This window comes from Oryx dammah, unplaced genomic scaffold, assembly GCF_014754425.2.
Source record: "Oryx dammah isolate SB20612 unplaced genomic scaffold, SCBI_Odam_1.1 HiC_scaffold_9, whole genome shotgun sequence".
NCBI lineage: Eukaryota > Metazoa > Chordata > Mammalia > Artiodactyla > Bovidae > Oryx > Oryx dammah.
The window spans coordinates 4,302,605-4,323,445 of NW_024070193.1; the positions used below are offsets into that span (position 1 = coordinate 4,302,605).

Genomic DNA, 20,841 nt, shown 5'->3' on the forward strand with positions numbered 1-20,841 from the left:
AACATCTACTTTTGCTTTATTACTATGCCAAGGCCTTTGACTGTGTGGATCACAACAAACTATGGAAAATTCTTCAAGAGATGGGAATATCAGACCACCTGACCTGCCTCCTGAGAATCTGTATGTAGGTCTAGAAGCAATAGTTAGAACTGGACATGGAACAACGGACTGGTTCCAAATTGGGAAAGGAGTATGTCAAGGCTGTATATTGTTACCCTGCTTGTTTAATTTGTATGCAGAGTATATCATACGAAATGCCAGGCTGGATGAAACAATCTGGAATCAAGATTACTGGAAGAATATCAATAACCTCAGATATGTAGATGACACCATCCTTATGGCAGAAAGTGAAGAAGAACTAAAGAGCCTCTTGATGAAAGTGAAAGAGGAGAGTAAAAAAGTTGACTTAAAACTCAACATTCTGAAAACTAAGATCATGGCATCTGGTCCCATCACTTCATGGCAAATAGATGGGGAAATAATGGCAGACTTTATTTTTTTGTGCTCCAAAATCACTGTAGTTGGTGACTGCAGCCATGAAATTAAAAGACTCTTGCTCCTTGGAAGAAACACCATGACCAACCTAGACAGCATGTTAAAAAGCAGAGACATTACTTTGCCAACAAAAGTCGTCCTAGTAGAATCTGTGGTTTTTCCAGTAGTCATATGGAGTGAAAATTGGACTATAAAGAAACCTGAATGCTGAAGAATTGATTCTTTTGAACCGTGGTGTTGGAGAAGACTCTTGAGAGTCCCCTGGACAGCAAGGAGATCCAACCAGTCCATCCTAAAGGAAATCAGTCCTGAATATTCATTGGAAGGACTGATGCTGAAGCTGAAACTCCAATACTTTGGCCACCTGATGTGAAGAGCTGACTCATTGGTAAAGACCCTGATGCTGGGAGGGATTGGGGGCAGGAGGAGAAGGGGACGACAGAGGATGAGATGGTTGGATGGCATCACCAACTCTATGGACATGACTTTGAGCAAACTCTGGGAGTTGGTGAAGGACAGGGAAGCCTGGCGTGCTGTAGTCCCTGGGGTAGCAGAATCGGATGCAACTGAACTGAACTGAACTGAACTGAAATTCATCATATAAGGTTGCATTTGGGGGAATACTGATTTACTGGGGAGTTTTCCACAGCCTGATTTTCAAAATCTTCCTTCATGATCTTTTCAGCTTCATTATGAAGCCTCTGGTTTAGCTTCTGGAACAGGGCCATTCCCCCTCTGTCTTTTCTTAGGCCTCTCTGTGTGAGGAAAGCATGCCTTCATCTCATAGTGAAGTCCTGAACATCCTTAAGGGTCCCTTTGGAAGTAGTTGCTCTCTTTGTACTCTGTACCAGTAATAGCTAATGCTCACTCTGTGCCAAGCGCTGGTTAAGAACTTCATATTTTTTATCTCATCGTCACCTCGCAACAGCCCGCTGACATAGGTACTGTACTTATTTCTGTTTTACAAAGGAGGCGACTGAAGCACAGAGAGGGTATATAATTTGTCAGGGTCACACAGTAAGTGATGGGGGTAGTTTTCCGCCTCACTCCAGAGCCAGTGCTCTGAACCACTACATTCATTATTCCCAGTGTTCCAGGGAAAAGCAGCTCAAATGCCTGTAGGAGTCAAGCAGGCAACAGAAGTAGGAGATGTTTACTTGTATTTTAAATACAAGGAATTGTCTGTTTTCCGTAGGGGTATTCCTCTTTTCTGTACTGCTCTTTTCTTGAAACATATAGCCTTTCCACTGTGTCTTTCACTTGTACTTTTTAAGAGATCTGAGTTAAAAAAATTTTTTTAAACTTATCTTTTAACTCTGTTATAAAATTGCTCGTAGTACAAGCTGCTGATAGCTAGCAACTGAGCACTGGATTTGAATTCTGGCTCTAACTGCATTGAATGCATGCTCAGTCCACTAAGAAGCTGTTTATTTTCAAGCAGGTTTGTTAATTTCTTTTTACCTGTTTTCTCATTTGTGAAACAGATATAGGCTTGTTATGAAAATTAAGGAAGTTAACGTGTATAAAGCATTTAAACTGTATTTTGCACACATGTGAGTAAATGTGCTTAATAAATATCAGCCACTGGTTTTAAAGTATTGAGAGCAGCCAAAATTTGTTAAAATTGATAGTAACTCAGGAGAGTGGAAGGAGAGATAGCACAGACTCTAGAGTCAGACCTGAGTTAAAATTCTGGCCCTTTCACTTGCTGACTCGGTGATGCTGGGCAAGATACTTGACCTCTCTGAGCTGTGGTGTCCTCGAGTGGAAGTGGAAGTGTTAGTTGCTCAGTTGTGTCCAATTCTTTGCGACCCCATGGACTGTAGCCCATCAGACTCCTCTGTCCATGGAATTCTCCAGACAAGAATACTGAGATGGGTTGCCATTTCCTTCTCCAGGGGATCTTCCTAACCGAGGGATCAAACCTGGGTGTCCTGCATTGCAGGCAGACGCTTTTCCACTAGCGCCACCTGTAGTCGAGTAGTAATTTTTACCTCACAGAATTGTGAGGACGACAGAAAATAATGGATTTGAAGAGATAAACACAAGGTGTCTCTGCGGTGAATGCTCTTAAGTAGTTACCAGAGTGTTTTGTTTGTGTGTTTTGGGCCGCACCTTGAGGCTTGCGGGATGTTAGTTCCCTGTGCTTAGTCCCTCAGTCGTGTCTGACTCTTTGCGACCCTTTGGACTGCAGCCCTCCAGGCTCCTCTGTCCCTGGGGTTTTCCAGGCAAGTATACTGGAGTGGGGATTTTCCCAGCCCAGGGATTGACTCTGTGTCTCCTGCATTGCAGGCGGACTCTTTACCGGTTGCGCCAGTTCCGTTTGCTGTTGTTCAGTCACTAAGTCGTGTCTGACTCTTGGCGATCCCTTGGACTGCAGCACGCCAGGCTTCCCTGTCCTTCACTATCTTCTGGAAAAGTGAAAGTGAAGTCACTCGGTCATGTCCAACTCTTTGTGACCCCATGGACTGTAGCCTGCCAAACTCCTCCACCCATGGGATTTTCCAGGCAAGAATACTGGAGTGGGTCGCCATTTCCTTCTCCAGGGGATCTTCCCGACCCAGGGATCGAACCCTGGTCTTGTGCACCGCAGGCAGACTCTTTACTATCTGAGCCACCAGGGATGCCCTATCTCCTGGAGTTTACGAAAACTCATGTCCTTTGATTCGGTGATGCCATCCAACCATCTCATTCTCTGTTGCCGCTTCTCCTCCTGCCCTAATCTTTTCCTAATCAGGGATCAAGCCCATGCCCTTGGCAATAAAATCTCTGTCTTAACACTGGTCCACTGGGGAATTCCCCAAGGTGTCTAGTTTTCGGTCCCTCACAGGTGCCAGGTTAATGTACCCCAGCTTAGCTTTTACAGTAGGCCATCATGGCAGTGCTGTCTGACCCATTCTTCCTAGGGTCACTGGAACTAATAAAATTGTCTGCCCGGGGCATTTGAGAATCTTTGTCATATGGCTGCAGTCTGTCTTCTCCAGCCTTATCTCTTGCTCCCTGTCACTTTGCACATGGCCACACGTTTCAGTCAGATTCGGTTATTTGGATGTCTGCTGTTCCCGCCGTCCCGTCTTTGCTTGGTTGTCTCTGCCTGAAATGCTGTGCTTGCCCAGGCTCCCCCTGCCTGTCTCGAAAGCCCTGCCTTTTTCACAGATTGTGTTCTTCGTGAAGCTTTTTCTGATCCTCTCCAAATCAGAACATTCTGTGTTCCTGCTTGGAATCCCACAATATATGCTTTAATGTATCTCCTAAAGCCTTTGTCACGATATTATTCTATACTCCATCCAATCTAAGAGGTCACTGTTTGTAAAATATTATTTTCTGTATGATTTAAGAGAGCAAAGTATGCTGCCAACTATAAATGTGGAAAAAAAGGTGTGCTTTAGACTTGATGACATGTGGTTCTTTGTGAGTGTGTCTGAGCCTTGCCTTCCTACAGGGTGGTCGTTTCATGACGGCAGGGAGGGACTGATTTTGTCATCTTGTAGCTGTTAGTTCTTAACATGGAAGAGGCACTTGATAAATATCGGATAAATTGGAGGAAGTACTGATATTTTAGTAAATGACCTGTGGATTTTCTGGCCCTCACACATTCATTTGTGTAGGGTTTCATGATGAGATAGTGCCCCCCACTGTTGACCCTTTGAATCGAGTCTGGCGTCTGGCTTCTGGACAAGTGGTAAGTGGGATACAACCCTAGCTGCCAAGTGAATTGCGATGGAAGGTGTGGTGATTGAATGGAATTTGCAACCAAACGCAATTCTTAGCTATTATTTTTCTTCTCCTGCACAAGCCGTGCTTCGTAATGGACATAGCATTTGCTTTCCTGGCCGTTAGCCAGCCTCGTCGTTTTGGCCCCTAATTGTCCCTTTGCCTTGTCTTCTCTCCTGTTTAGTGTATATGACCTCGCGTTCAAGCCCGATGGAGCCCAGCTGATTGTGGCTGCGGGAAACAGATTACTGGTAGGATTTTGTCTGCGTTTCCTTTTTAAGCGCTTTTTTCCCCTCTCCCTCGTGTAAGTGCTCTGAAATTTGACCCGGTTTTTAAGATAAAAAAGGGAAGGGCGGAAAAACCAGTCATTACTTTTTAATAGGGAAGGAAATGGGCTCTTTAAAACAGGTAGGTAAACTGTCAGCTAGGAACCTGTGAACAATACCTCCTTTGGAGTCATTAATCTTTCCCTTTTTACTTTGCGACAGCATGAACGAGTTGAAAAAGAATTAATCAAAATGCCTTTGAAACAGAGCCATTTGTCAGTTCACATTTGTGTCACCCTGAAAAAATTCAAACAACAGGATTGAAGGGGCTCCCTCCATGAAAAGCCAGACAGCCTGACCCCAATTTTTAGGCACAGGCCCTCCCTAAAGAGTTCCATATGGATGTTGTCCTATTTTTCATATTTTCAAAGAATATAAGCTCCCACTGGAAGCTGTCCCAGTGTATAAAAGTCATTTTCAGAGAACACTTTATGTTTGACCTGAGAACCTTTACCTGCTCGCCCCTTCCTCCTGCGTAAGTCCACTTTCTCTCGCTCTCTCATCTCTAGATGTGCAGATGGCCTGCTTTCCACTGTCTGCGGGGAAACCACATAATCTTAAAGCCCTGAGTCAGTTGTTCCACAGACGACTTCTCTCCAGAGTAAACAGTCCAAATCCTTTTAGGTTTTTCCAATAGGTTATCTTCTCCAACACGGATCCTCTCTGGAGGGTCTTGCCTTTATTTCCCAGACGGTGTGTTTTTTTGAGTCTCTACAAAATTTATAGATGTCACACAGCTGTAAAATTCTATGTCCATGTTACAGCTGGGCTTTAGAACACTCCCTCCCACTTGCAGACCCCGAGTCCAGGTCTGTGACTCTCAGACTCTTGGTAGCAAGTGTGAAATGCCTCTCTGTGATGTCAGCGGTAGGGGCAGGGTTGCACTGGCGTTTCTTCTGCTCGCACTGGGCTCTCTGCTGGCTTTCTCTGGGAGGGTCTAGCTTGATTGGTTGCAGATCCAGATTCACGCAGGGGAGTGAATCTTGCAGGGAAGTTCCACGGACTGAACTTTTGTTTCTCGAGCATTAATGGTACATTCCCAGCCACATAACGTGCAGAATCATGGCCTCTACTTGTTGGCTTTCTCAGCTTTCACAGTCAGTCTGGTTTTTCAATGTGGTTTTTACTTGGTACAAACTGAGAATATTGACACATGTTTTGGTATGAAAATAAAAATAGCAGCAGCGACCTGCAGGAATTCTGACTCTTGGGTGCCACGTGGGTAATCTGTAGTTTCGTCTCTTCTTTGCCAGGTTTACGACACATCTGATGGCACCTTGCTTCAGCCCCTAAAGGGACACAAGGACACGGTATACTGTGTGGCATACGCAAAGGATGGTAAGCAGCTGCTTGGCTTCAGTCTCTGTCCTGGCCTCATAGTCGCTCGTCTCTCTCCTTGGCTGTGCCCACATTGTTAGTGAGCTCAAGCACCACTTCCGGTTGTGGAAGACAGTCTCTTAGACTTCAGTCATTCAGCTTAATTCCCTCATTTAAGTATTTATTGAGGCCCGTCTGTGGGCAAAGTATTGTTCTAGCTGCTTGAGATACTTCAGAGACCAAAACAAAGATCCCTGCCCTTGTGCGACTCATGTCTATGTTGTGGGAGGGGAAGGGGAGAAAGTATGAGGAAAGACATACAATGAATGTACTAAATAAGTAGATTAAACAGTACGCTGGAAGGTGGTGAGTGTTTGGAAGAAGAAAAAAGGCACAGTAAGAGGGCTTGAGAGTGCTGGGCAGGTCAGGGCGCTGGGTGCAGGATGGGGCAGGGTAGTCAGGATGGCTTGTCAAGATGGGGACCAGTAAGCAAAGATTGAAGGTGGGGAGCTAGGGAAGTAAGGACAGCTAATATCAGGGGGAGGAGAGCTCCTCGTAGAGGGAACGGCCATTGCAGAGGTCCTCAGGTGGCTGTGCCTTCCTGGGGCTGGGACAGAACGTCGGTGGGGAGCAGTAGGGGACGAGGGCAGAGAGGTAACAGGCGTGGGCTGGCTGGTTAACATGGGCTGCCGCAGAATTTTGATCCTCACTGAAAATGGGGAACCATTTCTCTGAGCAGAGGATAAATCTGATCTGATTTCTGTTTTCAATACTGGGAACCGCCTGCAGGGGGTGAGGGTGGAGGAGGACAAGTGAAGGATCGTCATCTTGTCATCCGGGCAGATTTTATCACACGGGTGATGGCGGCTCAGATCTCTGTAGAAGCAGAGTAGGTGGTGAGGAGTGGGTAGAGCTGGGAGGCAGAACCAGTAGGATTGGCTGACAGTTGCATGTGGGGTGTGAAGGAAGGAGTCGGGGTGACTCCCAGGTTTTTGACCCGAGGGACTAAAAGGATGGAGTTGCCCTCCACTGAGATGAGGAAGGCTGCAACGTACTGTGAGAGGTCAGGAGTTCAGTTTCAGACACACTGAATTTGAAGACAGTTGATGCTGTAGGGAGGAGGGTGGGAAATGCCGGAGCAGTGTGGTGGAGTGAGACGAAGAGAGGAGATCCAGGGCAGAGATGGGCCTGGCGGGAAGCTGGGGGGTGTCCTTGCAGGTCCTGGCAACGGAATTCTGTCCCATCCTTTCAGTGAAGCAGGAAGCAGAAACATCTGAGAGTGAGGATGGGGAAGGAGGTGTCTGAGAGTTGAGGGCAAAGGAAGAAAGTCAGTCACCACCTGCCCAAGGGGCTGAGTAAATGGCCCCAGGATGTGTCGTGAGACCCCAGCTACACGAAAGGCCCACCCAAAGCTGGTGATCATGGATTGAAAGTGAACTCAACAGTGTAATGATGTCTTTTTCTCCATCACTTAGAGCTGCATAGACACGGGAGGGGCAGAGCAAGTGGAGAGGGGGATTTAACCAGAGTGGTAGGTTTACAGGCTCCTCTTGAAGATGAAGTATGAGGGCAGGGGCAGAGGATGTATGCAAACAAGTGATTATCTACACTGACCTTGAACTGTTGCTGAGTCATGAGGGGAGAGAGGACCACAGGGCTGAGGGGCAGTGGAGAGGAAGGTTCTAGTGGAGTTGAAGGGTCACTGCAGTTAGGGCACCAGGTGGGGTGAGGAAGAAGAGAGATGGTCGTCACACCGGCTGCATGAAACTGATGTTGGGAGTGAAAGTAAACCCATGCTTCCCACAGCTGGGTGTCTGTGGGAGGAACATGGGCTTTGGGATAAGACAGTTCCAACCCCAAAAGCTCTGTGAGTTGGAGGTGGTGGTTGACTCTCTGAGTCTCGACTTCCTCCTGCGTCACGTGGCCCTAGGATTAGAGACGGGCCTCTGTGGCCACTGCTGGGAAGGTGCAGGACCAGGGGCTCAGTGCGGATGGACCGCAGAGATCACTCAGGCTCCAGGGTTTTCACTTTCTTTAGATGACGGACCTCTTTGAGAATCTGATGAAAGCTACAGACCCCTCTCAAAAATGCATCTGCTGCACGCATACGTGCAACTTTACGCACCCAGTGTTGGCCTGACCCAGTCCCTTCTCTTCACCTTAGACCTCCATAATGAGCGAGAGAAGTCACGTGAGTTTCTCTCACATGACAGCAAGTTAGTGGCAGAGACGGTGCTGGTTCTTGCCTGATAGTCAGGTGTGCTGTCCCATGGTTGTCCTGCTTTTTTTATGTGCCTATTTGAGTTCAAGTTCTCAGTAACACCAGGGGACAACCTGTGAGGTCTCAGAATTTATAAGTCTAGGGCCTCTGGCCTTCAGCACCGTGGCGGCCCTTGGGGATGTCAGAGCAAGCTCTGCGATCAGGGGCATTTTTCAGCGTTTTGCAAAGTCCTGCCACACATGTCATCTCACTTGGCCTCCCAGTAGCCCCTGAAGCAGGTAGGGAAGGGGTGAGAAAATAGGCTTGGAGCCCATTCCAGTATTCTTGCCTAGAGAAGCCCGTGGACAGAGGAGCCTGGCAGGCCATGGTCCACAGGATCACAAAGAGTTGGACACTACTGAAGCGACTTAGCACGTTACAGGAGACGTGGCAGAGCCAGGCCTGACCTGGGTCCTCTGACTGCAGAGTCCACATTCTTCCCAGTGCCTTATGCTGCCCCTCATAACACTGAGTAGTGATAACAAAGTCCTTTCCCCGTGGATCTAGAAATAAGGATAGACTGAATTATGGTTTTGCTGTTTAAAACATGATGACTTTGCTTGTGTCTGATTTCTCTCTTAAGTTTAATAAATACTTAATAAGCAGCCATGAAACAGAAGTCTGTTAAGAACTAGTTTTTTTCCAACTAGTTTTTTTCCTTCAAGGAAAGTGATACAAGATGATGTGAGGAGATAATAGTGATAATCTCATTGTGTCCTCACAACAGCCGAGAGGTAAACACTGCTGTTGCTTCCACTTTTCCGATGAGGAAACTAGGGCCTGGGGATGCTCGGTGGCTCCTGGCGCTCCCGCAGCTGGCGGGTGACGTCACCGGGAATTCCCGCTCAGACTGAGCCCGGAGCCCACTCTCTCCCTGCCCTGCTGCCTGCCAGGGTCGGGGAGCAGTGACAGGAAGAAGAAACAAGAGCAGCTTCTCTGGCTTAGTGTTTGCAGTGGTGCCACCCAGCCAAAGTAGGGTGAGAGTGAAAGCCTCACCCGGCCCTCATTTGCTTGAAGCCTTTCCTTGGGACAGAGAGCAGGGTCTTAATGTGGCCCCGAAGCCCCAAGAGATCCCGCCACCACCCACCTCGCTCTTTCCCGTGACGTTCCAAGCTGGCTGCTCTCAGCCCTCCAGATGTGTGGTGTTTTCCTGCCTCAGGGCCTTTGCACGTCTGTTTGACCCATATGGATGGGCCTTTCCGCTCTCTTTGCACCTGGCTAAGCTTTGCTCAACCTTCAGGTCTTTTTTGTTTTTCCTATTAATTCTATTTATTTATTTTTGTCTGTGCAAAGTAAATAAAGGTCTTTGTTGCCCTGTGGGCTTAGTTGCCCTGGGGCATGTGCAGTCTTCCCAGATCAGGGATTGAACCTGTGTCTCCTGCACTGCAGGCAGATTCTTATCCAGTGAACCATCAGGGGACGCCCTCAGCCTTCAGGTCTTAATGAATGATCCCCTTCTCAGAGAAACCTCCATCACCGAAACGAGGTCCCCGTGTATTCTCTTTCATAGAGCTGCTTTTTTTCTCTCCACGTTGGGTTTGAATTTGATTAATTTAATTTAATGCCTGCTTTACCCACCAGACAAACTCTTATGAAGGTAGGGATCACGTATGCTTTAATCAGGACTTAATTCTGAGCATAAGACGTGATGCTGGCTTACGACAGGCTCTCCATACATCTCCGTTAGTGCCAGACAGAACTGGAAATGAACTCAAACTTCCTGACTCCAAAGCGCTGCCACCCAGCACTGATAAGAAGGGTTGCAGAAGCAACTGATACTTCCTAGGGACCTGAAAGAAGCAGCTTTCTAAGAAATACTGTCTGCAAAATGCTGGCCTAAAGACAAGTGAAATTTATTTTCTTTTTAAAAACACTTTCAGGCAAACGCTTTGCTTCTGGATCAGCTGACAAAAGCGTTATAATCTGGACGTCAAAATTGGAAGGCATTCTGAAGTACACGTAAGTGATTGTTTAGGCACACGGTCTTATGAGTTGGCCCCTTATTGAGGGGCTGGGCACAAGCCCCTTAGAAAAGAGGGCAGGAAGGACTTTTTTCCATGTGACGGCAGTTCAGTTGTGGGGCTGTGTGCTGAGGAGGTCGGGGAGTGAGTGAGGGAGGGAGCAGTCTGGAGCTCTGCTGGCGCGGCTGGCGCTGGCTGGTGTCTCCGTGTAGTTCGGTTTACTTTGTCTGACGTCACACATTCCACACCCTTCCCCCTGAGGTGGGGAAGAGCCTCATACCCACCCGGGGCGGCCAGCCCGAAACCTGGGCCCTGTGTGCTCCAGGCCCCTCTCTGTGCCAAGGCGCTGCTCACCCCCCGCAGATCTCAGACATGGCTTCTTCTGGAAGCCCTCCCTGCCCCTCTAGCCTCGGTCGGGTCTCCTTCATGGCGTTTCTCACAGCTGTACTTTTATTTTGGGGGTGCTGTGTGGCATGTGGGATCTTAGTTCCCCGACCGTGCTCCCTGCAGTGGAAGCATGGAGTCCTAACCGCTGGACCGCCAGGGAAGCCCCTCACGGCTGTAGTTTTGCACTTACTCTGATGACAGATTCCTCCCATCAGCCTGGAAGCTCCATGGGGGCAGACACTGCCTGTGTTTTGTTCACCGTGTGTCTCTGGTGCCTGGCGCCCTGCCCGGCCCATTGTAGGTACTCGACGAATGATGGTTTTCTTTTGAATTGTGGTGAAATACACATAACATGCCATTTGCCATCCTGAGCATGTTTAAGTGTGCAGGTCGGTATTGCTAAGTAAGTACATCCATGTTGCTGTGCGGCGAACCTCCGGGCCTCTCTTCATCTGACAAAACTGAAAGTCCTCACCTAAAACAACCACCTCCAGCCCCCTTCCCCAGCCCTAGGCACCACAGTTCTACTCTCTGTGAAGTTGACTACTCTGGGTGCCTCATATACGTGGAGCCCTCCAGTATGTGTTCTTTTGTGACTGGTTCATTTCACCGAGCGTAACGTCCTCAAGGTTTAGCTGTGATGTAGCATGTGTCAGAATTCCCATACGTTTTGATGCTGAATGACATCCTAGTGTATCTACAGACCATATTTTGTTTATCCATTCATCTGTTGCTGATGGGCCTTTGGGTTGCTTCCACCTCTTGGCTGGTTGGAATAATGCTGCTGTGAACATGTGTGTACAGATCAACATTTGGATGAATGAATAAATGAATGAATGAGGTCACAAGTGAAGTATGGCTCACAAGTGGAGTAAGCCTGCAGCTGAGGTGCCACACGTGGGACCCGCCTCCCTCAGCCTTCACGGTCATCTCAGGTGTTTCCAGGTCTTGGTCTATAATAGTGTCTTCATTGTACCTCCATGCTGTGCGAATGAATGTGTTTCCAGGCCTCCACAAAGCCTAAGAGGAATGGCCGTTAATACAGCGCTTCCAGTGCGCCTGGCCGGGTGCTTTCCGTCCTCTTACCAGCTGACATACCAGAGCTGTTCAGCGCGTTTATCTTGGAGGAGGTGGCCAGTCTGGTGGGTGGGTAACGTGTAGAGAGGAAGATGGTGGCTGAGAGGCAAGCCAGGAGGGGGGTGTTCACCCCTGTGCTTTTCACTGGTCACTTGCAACAGAGCTCACGGTGCAGAGTTCACTGTCTGCGGGCCTGTCATCACAGGCTTCTGCTGGAGCCACTGAAGTGTCCGTGGTCTGCCATGTAATCACCTCCAGTTGTTCACTTCCCAGGCACAACGACTCCATCCAGTGTGTCTCCTACAACCCCGTCACCCACCAGCTGGCATCCTGTTCCTCCAGCGACATCGGTAGGTTTGGGTTCCCAGCGTCTCATCCTGGAATGACTGGAAGTTGGCAAAAAGTGCTGAAATCCGTCCAGAATGTGGTGACGAGTCGGTGCCCCCTCTTCTCCCTTCACTGGCTGAGGGGAGGCTGAGAATTGTCCTTTAGATTGTGCAGGAACCAAGGGAGTGAATGAGGCCATTCAGGCTGGTGAGAAATGGGTGGGTTAAAGTGATTTGGGAGAAGGCCCCGGGAAGGGAGGTGGGCAGAGGAACGGGAGGGCCCCGGCGCGACTGGCATTGCTGCCTCTGAGAGGGGACCGTGCACTTGTCCCCACCTCCGTGTCCCCCAGCACCCGTGTACAGCGTGTCCCCCTCTGCTCGTTCCGTGGTTGTGGCTGTCCTCCCCAAGGAGCACCCCCACCCCACACACGGCACTGGTGGGGTCCCGGCATAGAGCAGAGGCTGGGAGAGCGGGTGGAGGCCTGCAGGCTCCCTGTTCAAGGTCCAGTCTGGCTTTCAGTTCATCGGTTCTGTTTTCCTTGCTGGGAGATAGCGGGTACACAGAGCAGAACTCGAGATCTGACTCCTCTGTTTCCCTTCCTGACCTAAAGTGAACGCGTTCCTTCTTTCCACTGATAAGAGTTCAGAGGTTCAAAAGAGAGGATGTGATTGAAAGCACATTGTGTACATAAAAGGGGAAGAGACTGTCATTGATGTAAAATTTAGCATTTTCTCCATGTGAGGCACTGGTCTGGGTGCTTGCTTTTGGGGTGAAAAAGGCAAAGTAGAAATCCTGCCCTCAAAGAGCTGTGGTCGGGGGCAGGTAGGGAGGTTGAAGTTGTAAACATGCACTGTGAAGTCGCAATGTTTGTTGAGCGTTTGTGGTGTGGTGGGCGCTGGGTGTATATGCTCAGTTGCTGTCACGTCTGACTCTGCCACCGCATGGACTGTAGCCCGCCAGGCTCCTCTGTCCATGGGATTGTCCAGGCAAGAAAACGGGGGTGGGTTGCCTTTTCCTCCTCCAGGGGATCTTCCTGACCCAGGGATCGAACTTGCATCTCTTACATCTCCGGCATTGGCAGGCAGATTCTTTACCACCGAGGCTCCAGGGAAGGCCAGTAGGTACTGTGCCAAGGGTTAAATGAGTTCCTGTGTGAGCTCTGTGACAACCGCGGTAGCATTCTCATCCTTGCTGTGCTGATGAAACAGAACTGGGGCTCAGAGTGGTCCAGGGACGTGCCTGAGGTCACTTCACGGGTAAGGGATGGGCCCAGGCCACGCGATTGCATCTGGCGCCTGCTCCGGACAGCACTCCCGAGAGGGCCTGGAGGGTGCGGTGGAGGGGAGATGGCTCGAGCACAGGCGGAAATGCCGGAGGAGGCCTTCCACTGCCGGAGATGGGGGAGGCAAATTGTTGGATGTTGCATCTTGCTCTGCAAATGTATTTCTGCCCTGGATTTTCCTTCTTGGCCGTGCTTCGTGGCCCAGACCCAGAGCAGAATTTGGTGTTGTTGCCCAGACATAGACCTGTTGTGCAACACTGCGTCAGTGGCAGGAGGGAGCAAGTCAAAGGCAACCAGTGTGCTGGGGACAGGGCACGGCCCAGAAAGGCTGGGGAGCGGACGCTGGATTTTCAGGAGGCATCTTTCATTACTGTGACCACTAAGTTGTATCCTGGTTACAGTGTAATAATTATGAAAGTTGCATTTCTTTGAGTTAAACCCCTGAAAGGTTGGCTAGAAATTCACCAATGTATCTTCCTCTCTTTTTTTTTTTTTTGAAGTGGTTATAGATTCACAATAAGTGGCAGTAGTTACAGATTGACAGTGAGTTGCAGAGATAGCAGAGAGGTCTCGGGTGCCCTTCCTCCTCTCTCCCCCGCGGCTGCGTCGTATGTAACTGTCGTACAAGATCACGACCAGGAGACTGGCCTGGCGCACTGTGTGTGTGTAGCTGTCTCACGTCATCGCCTGTGTTGACAACCATCACTGCGAAGATGCTCCTTTATCATCACCTCCCCCGTCTCCTGCGGGCTTCCCAGGTGGCGCTAGTGGTAGAGAACCCGCCTGCCAACGCAGGAGACAAAGGAGACTCCGGTTCAGTCCCTGGGTCAGGAAGATCCCCTGGAGGAGGAAACGGCACTCCTGTATTCTTGCCTGGAAAATTCCATGGATAGAGGAGCCTGGTGGGCTGCAATCCAGGGGGTCGCAGAGAGTCGAACATAACTGAGTGACTAACACTTTCTTTCCCCCTTCTCCTATTATAGCTAACTCCTTGTGCCTGGTAACCATTAATCTGTTCTCCATCTCTCTATAAGATGGGCTCATACAGCATATGACCTTTTGAGACTAACTTTAAACTCTGCATGAAACCCTGGAGATCCATTGGAGTTGTAGCGTGTGTCAACAGCTCGTTCCTCCTTGTTGCTGAGTAATATTCCAACCACCAATGGCAATGGACATGAACTTGGGCAAACTTTGGGAGATGGTGAGGGCCTGCTGGAGTCCGTGGGGTCGCAAAGAGTCGGACTGACTTAGTGACTGAACAACAGCGATAGTCCAACCAGTCTCTCTCATATCATTTTGCATTGAAGGCTTATGGTCTCCTGAGCAGAAGTCTGTCTCTAAGCACAAGTCCAGCAGCAAGATAACCTGCTGCAGGTAAGTTAAGGGGCAGCTCTGAGGGTGGTTTTCTGTTCCCCTGCTCTTCAAACAGACTCAGAATGTGGTTAGTTCACACAGTAGAGAAGGTCTTATGCTTCCTAGTTGCTCTGGGCCCCATATTTCCTCTTTTCTTCTCTCGTGGCCTCCTTGATGGGAAGAACCCGTGTCTTTGATCGTGGCGCGAAAGAGCACTGCAGGTGGCTTTTGGGCAGTTGTCTAGCAGCAGGCGTCCCAGCCTCAGGCTGTGCTCAGGGCAGACTCAGGGGATGTGAAGCTGGCCTTGTCCAGGCGGCACAGCGCTGGAGGAAGCACAGGCTTTGACGTTAGATCTGGGTTCAGATCCAGGTTCAGCAGCTGACAGGCTCTGTGACCTCGGGAGGTTCCTCATTTGACAAACGAGGATTAAATGCTAAAAGGAAAAGAAACTATACTAAAAAGAAATCTGATGTTTGCAGTAACATGTAACACTTCAATATATGCAGTCATTCACTCACAGTTTTAATTTTAAGCTACAATAAATGCTTTTTCCAAGCATCAGAATATTCTCATTTTAGAACAGAGTGGAGGTTTTTAACGAAGGAAAAAAATCAGTTGTTTGTAAAACATAAAAAATGACAAATATATTTCCATTTTGTATGTAGGGGAGAAAAAAAAGATGCTGTCTTGATGGGGCTGTTGTGAAATGCACACAAGGTAGTGAGTTGAAAGCAAGCAGCTCCTGCAGATGGTAGACGCTCTCAAAGGGTGGCTGTGCTTGCCGAGCAGCTTCTCAGCGCAGCCTCCCGTTCGTTCAGCAGCTGGTGGGCACCTGCTTGGGAGACTGGCAGTGACTGAGATGCAGGTCCTGTGCTCAGGGGCCTCTGGGGGTGGGAGGAGGCTGACATGGAGAGCAGGGTGTAGGCTGGCCCCGCCAGCGGTGCACGCAGAGCTCAGGGCCCTTGTGGCGGTGCCAACAGAGACCGTGGGCGCCGAGGGGAAGGTGTTCCCGCCTTCACGTCTCGCCCTCCGCTCCGGGAAGCAGTGGGACTCCCAGTGTGGCCCTGAGATGTTTGCATCAGGGCCCAGGTGCGCGTGGCCGCTGCTGCCTCATCAGGCCGTCTGAAGCAGGGCCCCACTCTCACTGTTTTTACCTGCCGTGTTCCCTTTTCCCACCCCACGCCCTCTGGCGGTTGTCTGAACAGCTGGACAAACGACGGGCAGTACCTGGCTCTGGGGATGTTCAACGGGGTTGTCAGCATCCGCAACAAGAACGGCGAGGAGAAGGTGAAGATCGAGCGGCCGGGGGGCTCCCTCTCCCCGATCTGGTCCATCAGCTGGAACCCATCCAGGTGACCGCACCGCCGCCCTCCACCTCCCGCACCTCCTCCTCGGTCAGAAGCTCTAGGAAGCCCTTCCTAGGCGCTGGGTTCTTTCTCTCCTCACGAAGGCTCCTTGATTCAAAGGCTTCTCACCCCATGTGACTGATTCGTTTTGGAACCTGTTCCCGTTTCAATGGAATTTTTAAAGAGCCCATCTTGAGTTTTGGAATGCATCCCAGAAGTGTAGCTGAGCAGATGAGCTATCTAGGCCAGCCCAGAGTGTGTGTGCGTGTGTGTGCATGTGCGTGTGTGAGTGTGTGTGTGTGACAGAGAGAGTGTGTATGCAAGTAACACAGGACAGCCACTTCCTTATGAATCAGTAGCTCACCTCTGTGCCATGGCTTTATTTTGGTCTTTACCCCTTTTCAGTTCTTCCCTCCAAGTCTGAACAGAAATACGCTTTTTCATGAGCCCTTTTTGCTTTTCATGAGCCTTTTTTGCTGCCCTTGGCCCCCAAAACATCAGTATTAAGTATACATATCCCCAAAGCCTACAATTCCACAAACAGTTGGCATCTACCTTCTCCAATCTTACGCACATTCTATGCTCATGTGACTTTGATGGGGCACTAATAGCTTTAGATCTCCTTGTATAATCCTGTAACATTATTAAGCTACCACTATTCCCCACAGAATCCTCTGAAGGTAAAGGACTTAATTGTTGACCAACCCAATGTCATTTTAAAGGTGGGACCTACTTGATTTAGAAGGCTGTTTAATCTCACGGCCTTTCTGACATCAGATGATTATGCTTCTTCTTGAATACTTTGGTCCAGCCCAGGGCTGTGGCATGCATGTCTGATGCCTTCAGAGCCCATTAGCCTAGCCCAGAGTTCCTGCTGTTTGCTTTTTGCGGCCACAGATGACTCTGTGGCTTCGGGGGCCCATTTTTAATTCATGAGATGCAGGATGCCTGGTCTGCCTGGTTGCTGTCCTCTTCCGGGCAAGGGGCAGGGGCTCCTTGACAGGTCTTGAAATTAATATCCCTAGTGCAGTTCTAGGCAATGCGATTGAACACCCCCCTACCGTCTGCAGCCGATGGGAGAATTTCTGGATGAACATAGAGATGGAGGATTCCGAGGAAGCCATTGTCAGCAGATACTTTCAGGAAATCCCTTCCACTCTGAAGTCTGCAGTGTACAGTAGTCAGGGTAGTGAGGCAGAGGAGGACGAGCCCGAGGAAGAGGACGACAGTGCCGGGGACGACAGCCTGTGAGTGTGTACCAGGGAGCCGGAGCCCTCCCCGGAGGTTCCCGCCCCAATCTAGACCTGCCGGCCAGCGCCTTTCTGGCGCTGCCTTCCCAAAGAGACTGGGGGTGTTGTTGCTGCAGGCTCTTCCCGCCGGGGGGAGCGCTCCCCTGAAGCTCGTGTGTGGGTTATAAGACTCTTCTTAGAGAAACTCTGGCAGATACTGAAGAGTCCAAAGGAGAAAGTTCAACTTTTCTGAAAGACCCCATCCCCAGAGGAAACCACTGTTAGCATCTTAAGTGCATTTCCCCGTCTTGTAGCGCGTTCATCAGTGAACCAAACCGTACCCTACTCCCTTTTGGTCCACTTAGCATCGTAGAGTAAACTCTTCAGAGTGGCATCTAGGGTCCTTTGAAAAACATGACGTTGAGCGCCTGCCTGTGTGCCCTGGCCTGGCCGCAGCGTAGTTCATCGGACACCTCCCCTCTTACTGGACACCTCTCTCAGCCTGCTCCCACGCCGCACCTCACCCTGCATTTGCTAGGACACATATCAGAGAGGAGCTCCCCCGTCTTACCCATAGTCCTCACATCAAATCCTCGGTATCCAGCTGTCCTTCCTTCTCTTCAGCCCAGATTACCTGTAGGGAAACCATTGCAGGCTGCGGTGTGAGAGCCAGGACATTCTGATTGACAAGTCCTAAGCTAGATCACTTCATCCAAACTCTTCTGTGGTGCCTGGGCTTCCTTGGGAAAAGAAGGTGGGAGATGGGGGACCGGGAAGGGAGGAGAGGGTGGACTTCACGTCCCAACCTGTGTTCAGCCAGAGCGGACCCTTTAGTTACTAACACAAGCTTTTGTTTTAGTAAAGAGTCCCACTGCCCAGGGTTTGGCGTGGGTGTGGTAAAAGGGGGAGAAAGAAGGTTGGAAAACCAGCCATCCAGCTCATGGAGGCTGAGCCTGGCCCAGAGCTGTACGAGGTCTCCCCAAGAGGGCTCGCTACGGCCTGGGCCCCTGGGTCGTGTTTGGGTGTCAGTGCTGTTCACACAGAGTTCACCTGTGGGTCCCTCTGCCCCCCCTCCATCGTTGTCTTTGTCCCCTTGGCTATCGACTAGAGCCTGCGTGAGTTGCCATCTTGTCACCCTTGCCCGGGTTTTGCTCACAGGGCTGCACCACGCTTTGGCTGAGCGTCTCATGGTGCTGTCAGATGACCCCAAGGCCCTGGGCTCAAAACACTGGAGTTAATGAAGGCGGCAGTGTTAGGTGGGTTCAGGCCAGCACCCGAGGGCTGGGAACCTCTCTCTCTTGAACTTGACTCCTGAGTAGCCCTATCTGCAGCCCTGGCCGAGGAGGTTTCTCCTGTGCGGCTCCTGCAGCCGCAATTCCAGGACGCTGATGCTGAGACGGGCTGGTTGTAGTGAGCCGCTGTTCTTTCCTGTTAGATCCAATCAGAAACCATTCCACCTGCGCGAGAACCCCAGCTGCGAGGGAACTGAGCTTTGGGTGTTAGTTTCTTCTTGAGGAAGAGCAAGCAAAGTTCCCCTCTGTCCATTAAAAAAAAAATCAGACGATCCATGACTTCCCACCACCGAAGACACGTCTCTCCGCTCCTCCCCGCCTTGTACAGTGTGTAAGAGAAAGCGCTCTTGGATCTCCAACCTCACTATCTTACCTCTGCTCCCAGGAAGCTGTGAAACAAGGGGTCTCACCTCTTCACGGTGGCTGTGTCCCTGCACCATGAGCACCCACGTGGTGGGGCATCCTGTCGAGATACAGATCCCGGGAGGGCTGACCTCACTTTCCCCTTCCCTCTGGGCCGGTTGATGGGTAGGCCCACGTCACAGCCCTCTGGCCCCTGTCCTCCTGTCCGGCACTTGGCAATCTGACCGCCTGACCAGGGCTTTCTCTTTCCTGTTGATTGTTAAACCCTTCGGGCCACACTCACCAGCAGGCCTTGGCCCCATGTAACCTCTTTTGTCTTCTGTTGATTAGAGAGGAACGCAATGACATCCTGGCTGTAGCTGACTGGGGACAGAAGCTTTCCTTCTACCAGCTGAGTGGAAAACAGGTATGCGGGTCTGTGCCAGCCCGGTGGGAGGCACTGGTTTGGTCATGCCTGTTGGTTTTAGTCTGTTTTCACGTTTGGAGATTCCATTATTAGTGATTGTTCATCATTTGTGTTAGCTCCTGTTTATTGAGCATTTACTGTGACACCAGGTTCTGTGCTGAGTGCTATGCATTATCTCTTTTAATTCTTACAAAACTTTGTGAAGTAGGTACTCTGCTGATCAACTTTTTACATTTTGGGGCCCACACTGAGGGCATGCGGAACTTCCTCTACTAGGGATAAAATCTGTGCCCTCTGCAGGGGAAGTGCGGAGTCTGAACTGCTGGACTGCCAGGAAAGTCTGACGATCTGCTTTTTAGATATGAATAGACAAGTCTCAGGGGAGTGGAATAAATATCATGCCCAAGGTCCTGCACCGCCAGTACATGGTTGAACTGAAATGCAGCTTAATCTGTAAAGCCTTGGTCCTAGTCATGAACCCCTTCCTGTATTTGCTTTATTCACCCCACGTTTATAAGCAGCTGCTAGGCTAGCCCTTCAGGCCTTGGGTGGGCAGGGAGATGTGAGGATGCTTCCTGGAAGAGATGACACCTGATGGAGAAGGGGGAAAGGACATCCTTGTCTAGTGCTGGGGTGCTGTGGAGAATGGCATGGAGGTTTGAAAGAGCATGGGCCACTTAGGAAACTATAAGAGACTCATTTTGACTTGGGATCTTGGGAACTGGAACTTGACCTTCATCCTAAAAGTAGAGGGGGCACCATCAAAAGTGAAGAGACAACACACAGAGTAGGAGAGAAATTTTTCAAATCATGTATCTGATAAGGGACTTGCATCTGAAATATGTGAAAAAACTCTTCAGTTCAGTTCAGTTGCTCAGTCGTGTCTGACTCTTTGTGACCCCATGGACTGCTTCACGCCAGGCTTCCCTGTCCATTACCAGCTCCTGGAACTTGCTCAAACTCATGTCCATTGTCAGTGATACCATCCAACATCTCATCCTCTGTCGTCCCCTTCTCTTCCTGCCTTCCATCTTTCCCAGCATCAGGGTCTTTTCAAATGAGTCAGTTCTTCGCATCAGGTGGCCAAAGTATTGGGGTTTTAGCTTCATCATCCATCCTTCCAATGAATATTCAGGACTGCTTTCCTTTAGGATGGACTGGTTGGATCTCCTTGTAGTCCAGGGGACTGTCAAGAGTCTTTTCCAACATCACAGTTCAGAAGCATCGTTTCTTCAGTGCTCAGCTTTCTTTATGGTCCAACTCTCACATCCATACATGAGTCCTGAAAAAACCATAGCTTTCACTAGATGGAGCTTTGTTGGCAAAGTAATGTCTCTGCTTTTTAATATGTTGTCTAGGTTTGTCATAGCTTGTGTTCCAAGGAGTAAAAAACTCTTACAAGTCAATAATAAAAAGACAACTTAATTAAAAAATGGAAAAGGGATCTGAATGGACATTTTTTCAAACGAGAAATACATGTGGCCAAGTAAGCAAATGAAAAGATGTTCAACATCATTAGCTACCAGGAAAATGCAAATCAAACTCACACTGAGACCCACTTTACCCCACTAGGATGGAGAAATTGGAACCCTTGTATACTACTGACAGGAATATAAAATGGTATACCCAGCCACTTTTTAAGTAGTTATTAAAGGTTAAATGTGAAGTTACTATATGACCCAGCAACTCTACTAGGTATCCAT

The 20,841-nt window shown here is 49.6% G+C and overlaps 1 protein-coding gene and 1 long non-coding RNA gene across 4 annotated transcripts in view; one reads left to right on the top strand and one right to left on the bottom strand.

The window, feature by feature from the left end:
* IFT122 (intraflagellar transport 122) overlaps window positions 1-20,841 on the top strand; it is a 66,364-nt gene that overhangs the window by 2,385 nt on the left and 43,138 nt on the right. For 2 of the 3 annotated variants that reach the window (XM_040246739.1, XM_040246740.1), the window contains exons 2-8: window positions 4,394-4,460; window positions 5,789-5,873; window positions 9,993-10,071; window positions 11,811-11,887; window positions 14,457-14,523; window positions 15,708-15,854; window positions 19,063-19,138. In XM_040246739.1, coding sequence (XP_040102673.1) covers window positions 4,394-4,460; window positions 5,789-5,873; window positions 9,993-10,071; window positions 11,811-11,887; window positions 14,457-14,523; window positions 15,708-15,854; window positions 19,063-19,138 — 598 coding nt within the window. Of the gene's footprint in view, window positions 1-4,393; window positions 4,461-5,788; window positions 5,874-9,992; window positions 10,072-11,810; window positions 11,888-14,456; window positions 14,524-15,707; window positions 15,855-16,918; window positions 17,096-19,062; window positions 19,139-20,841 lie in introns of all 3 variants that reach the window. The other variant, XM_040246741.1, reaches the window with a different exon arrangement.
* LOC120868121 lies at window positions 15,817-17,735 on the bottom strand. Its single transcript, XR_005722152.1, has 3 exons — window positions 17,649-17,735; window positions 16,910-17,013; window positions 15,817-16,003 (listed from the first exon to the last, which is right to left on the bottom strand). It is a non-coding gene; the product is annotated as an uncharacterized LOC120868121 (long non-coding RNA).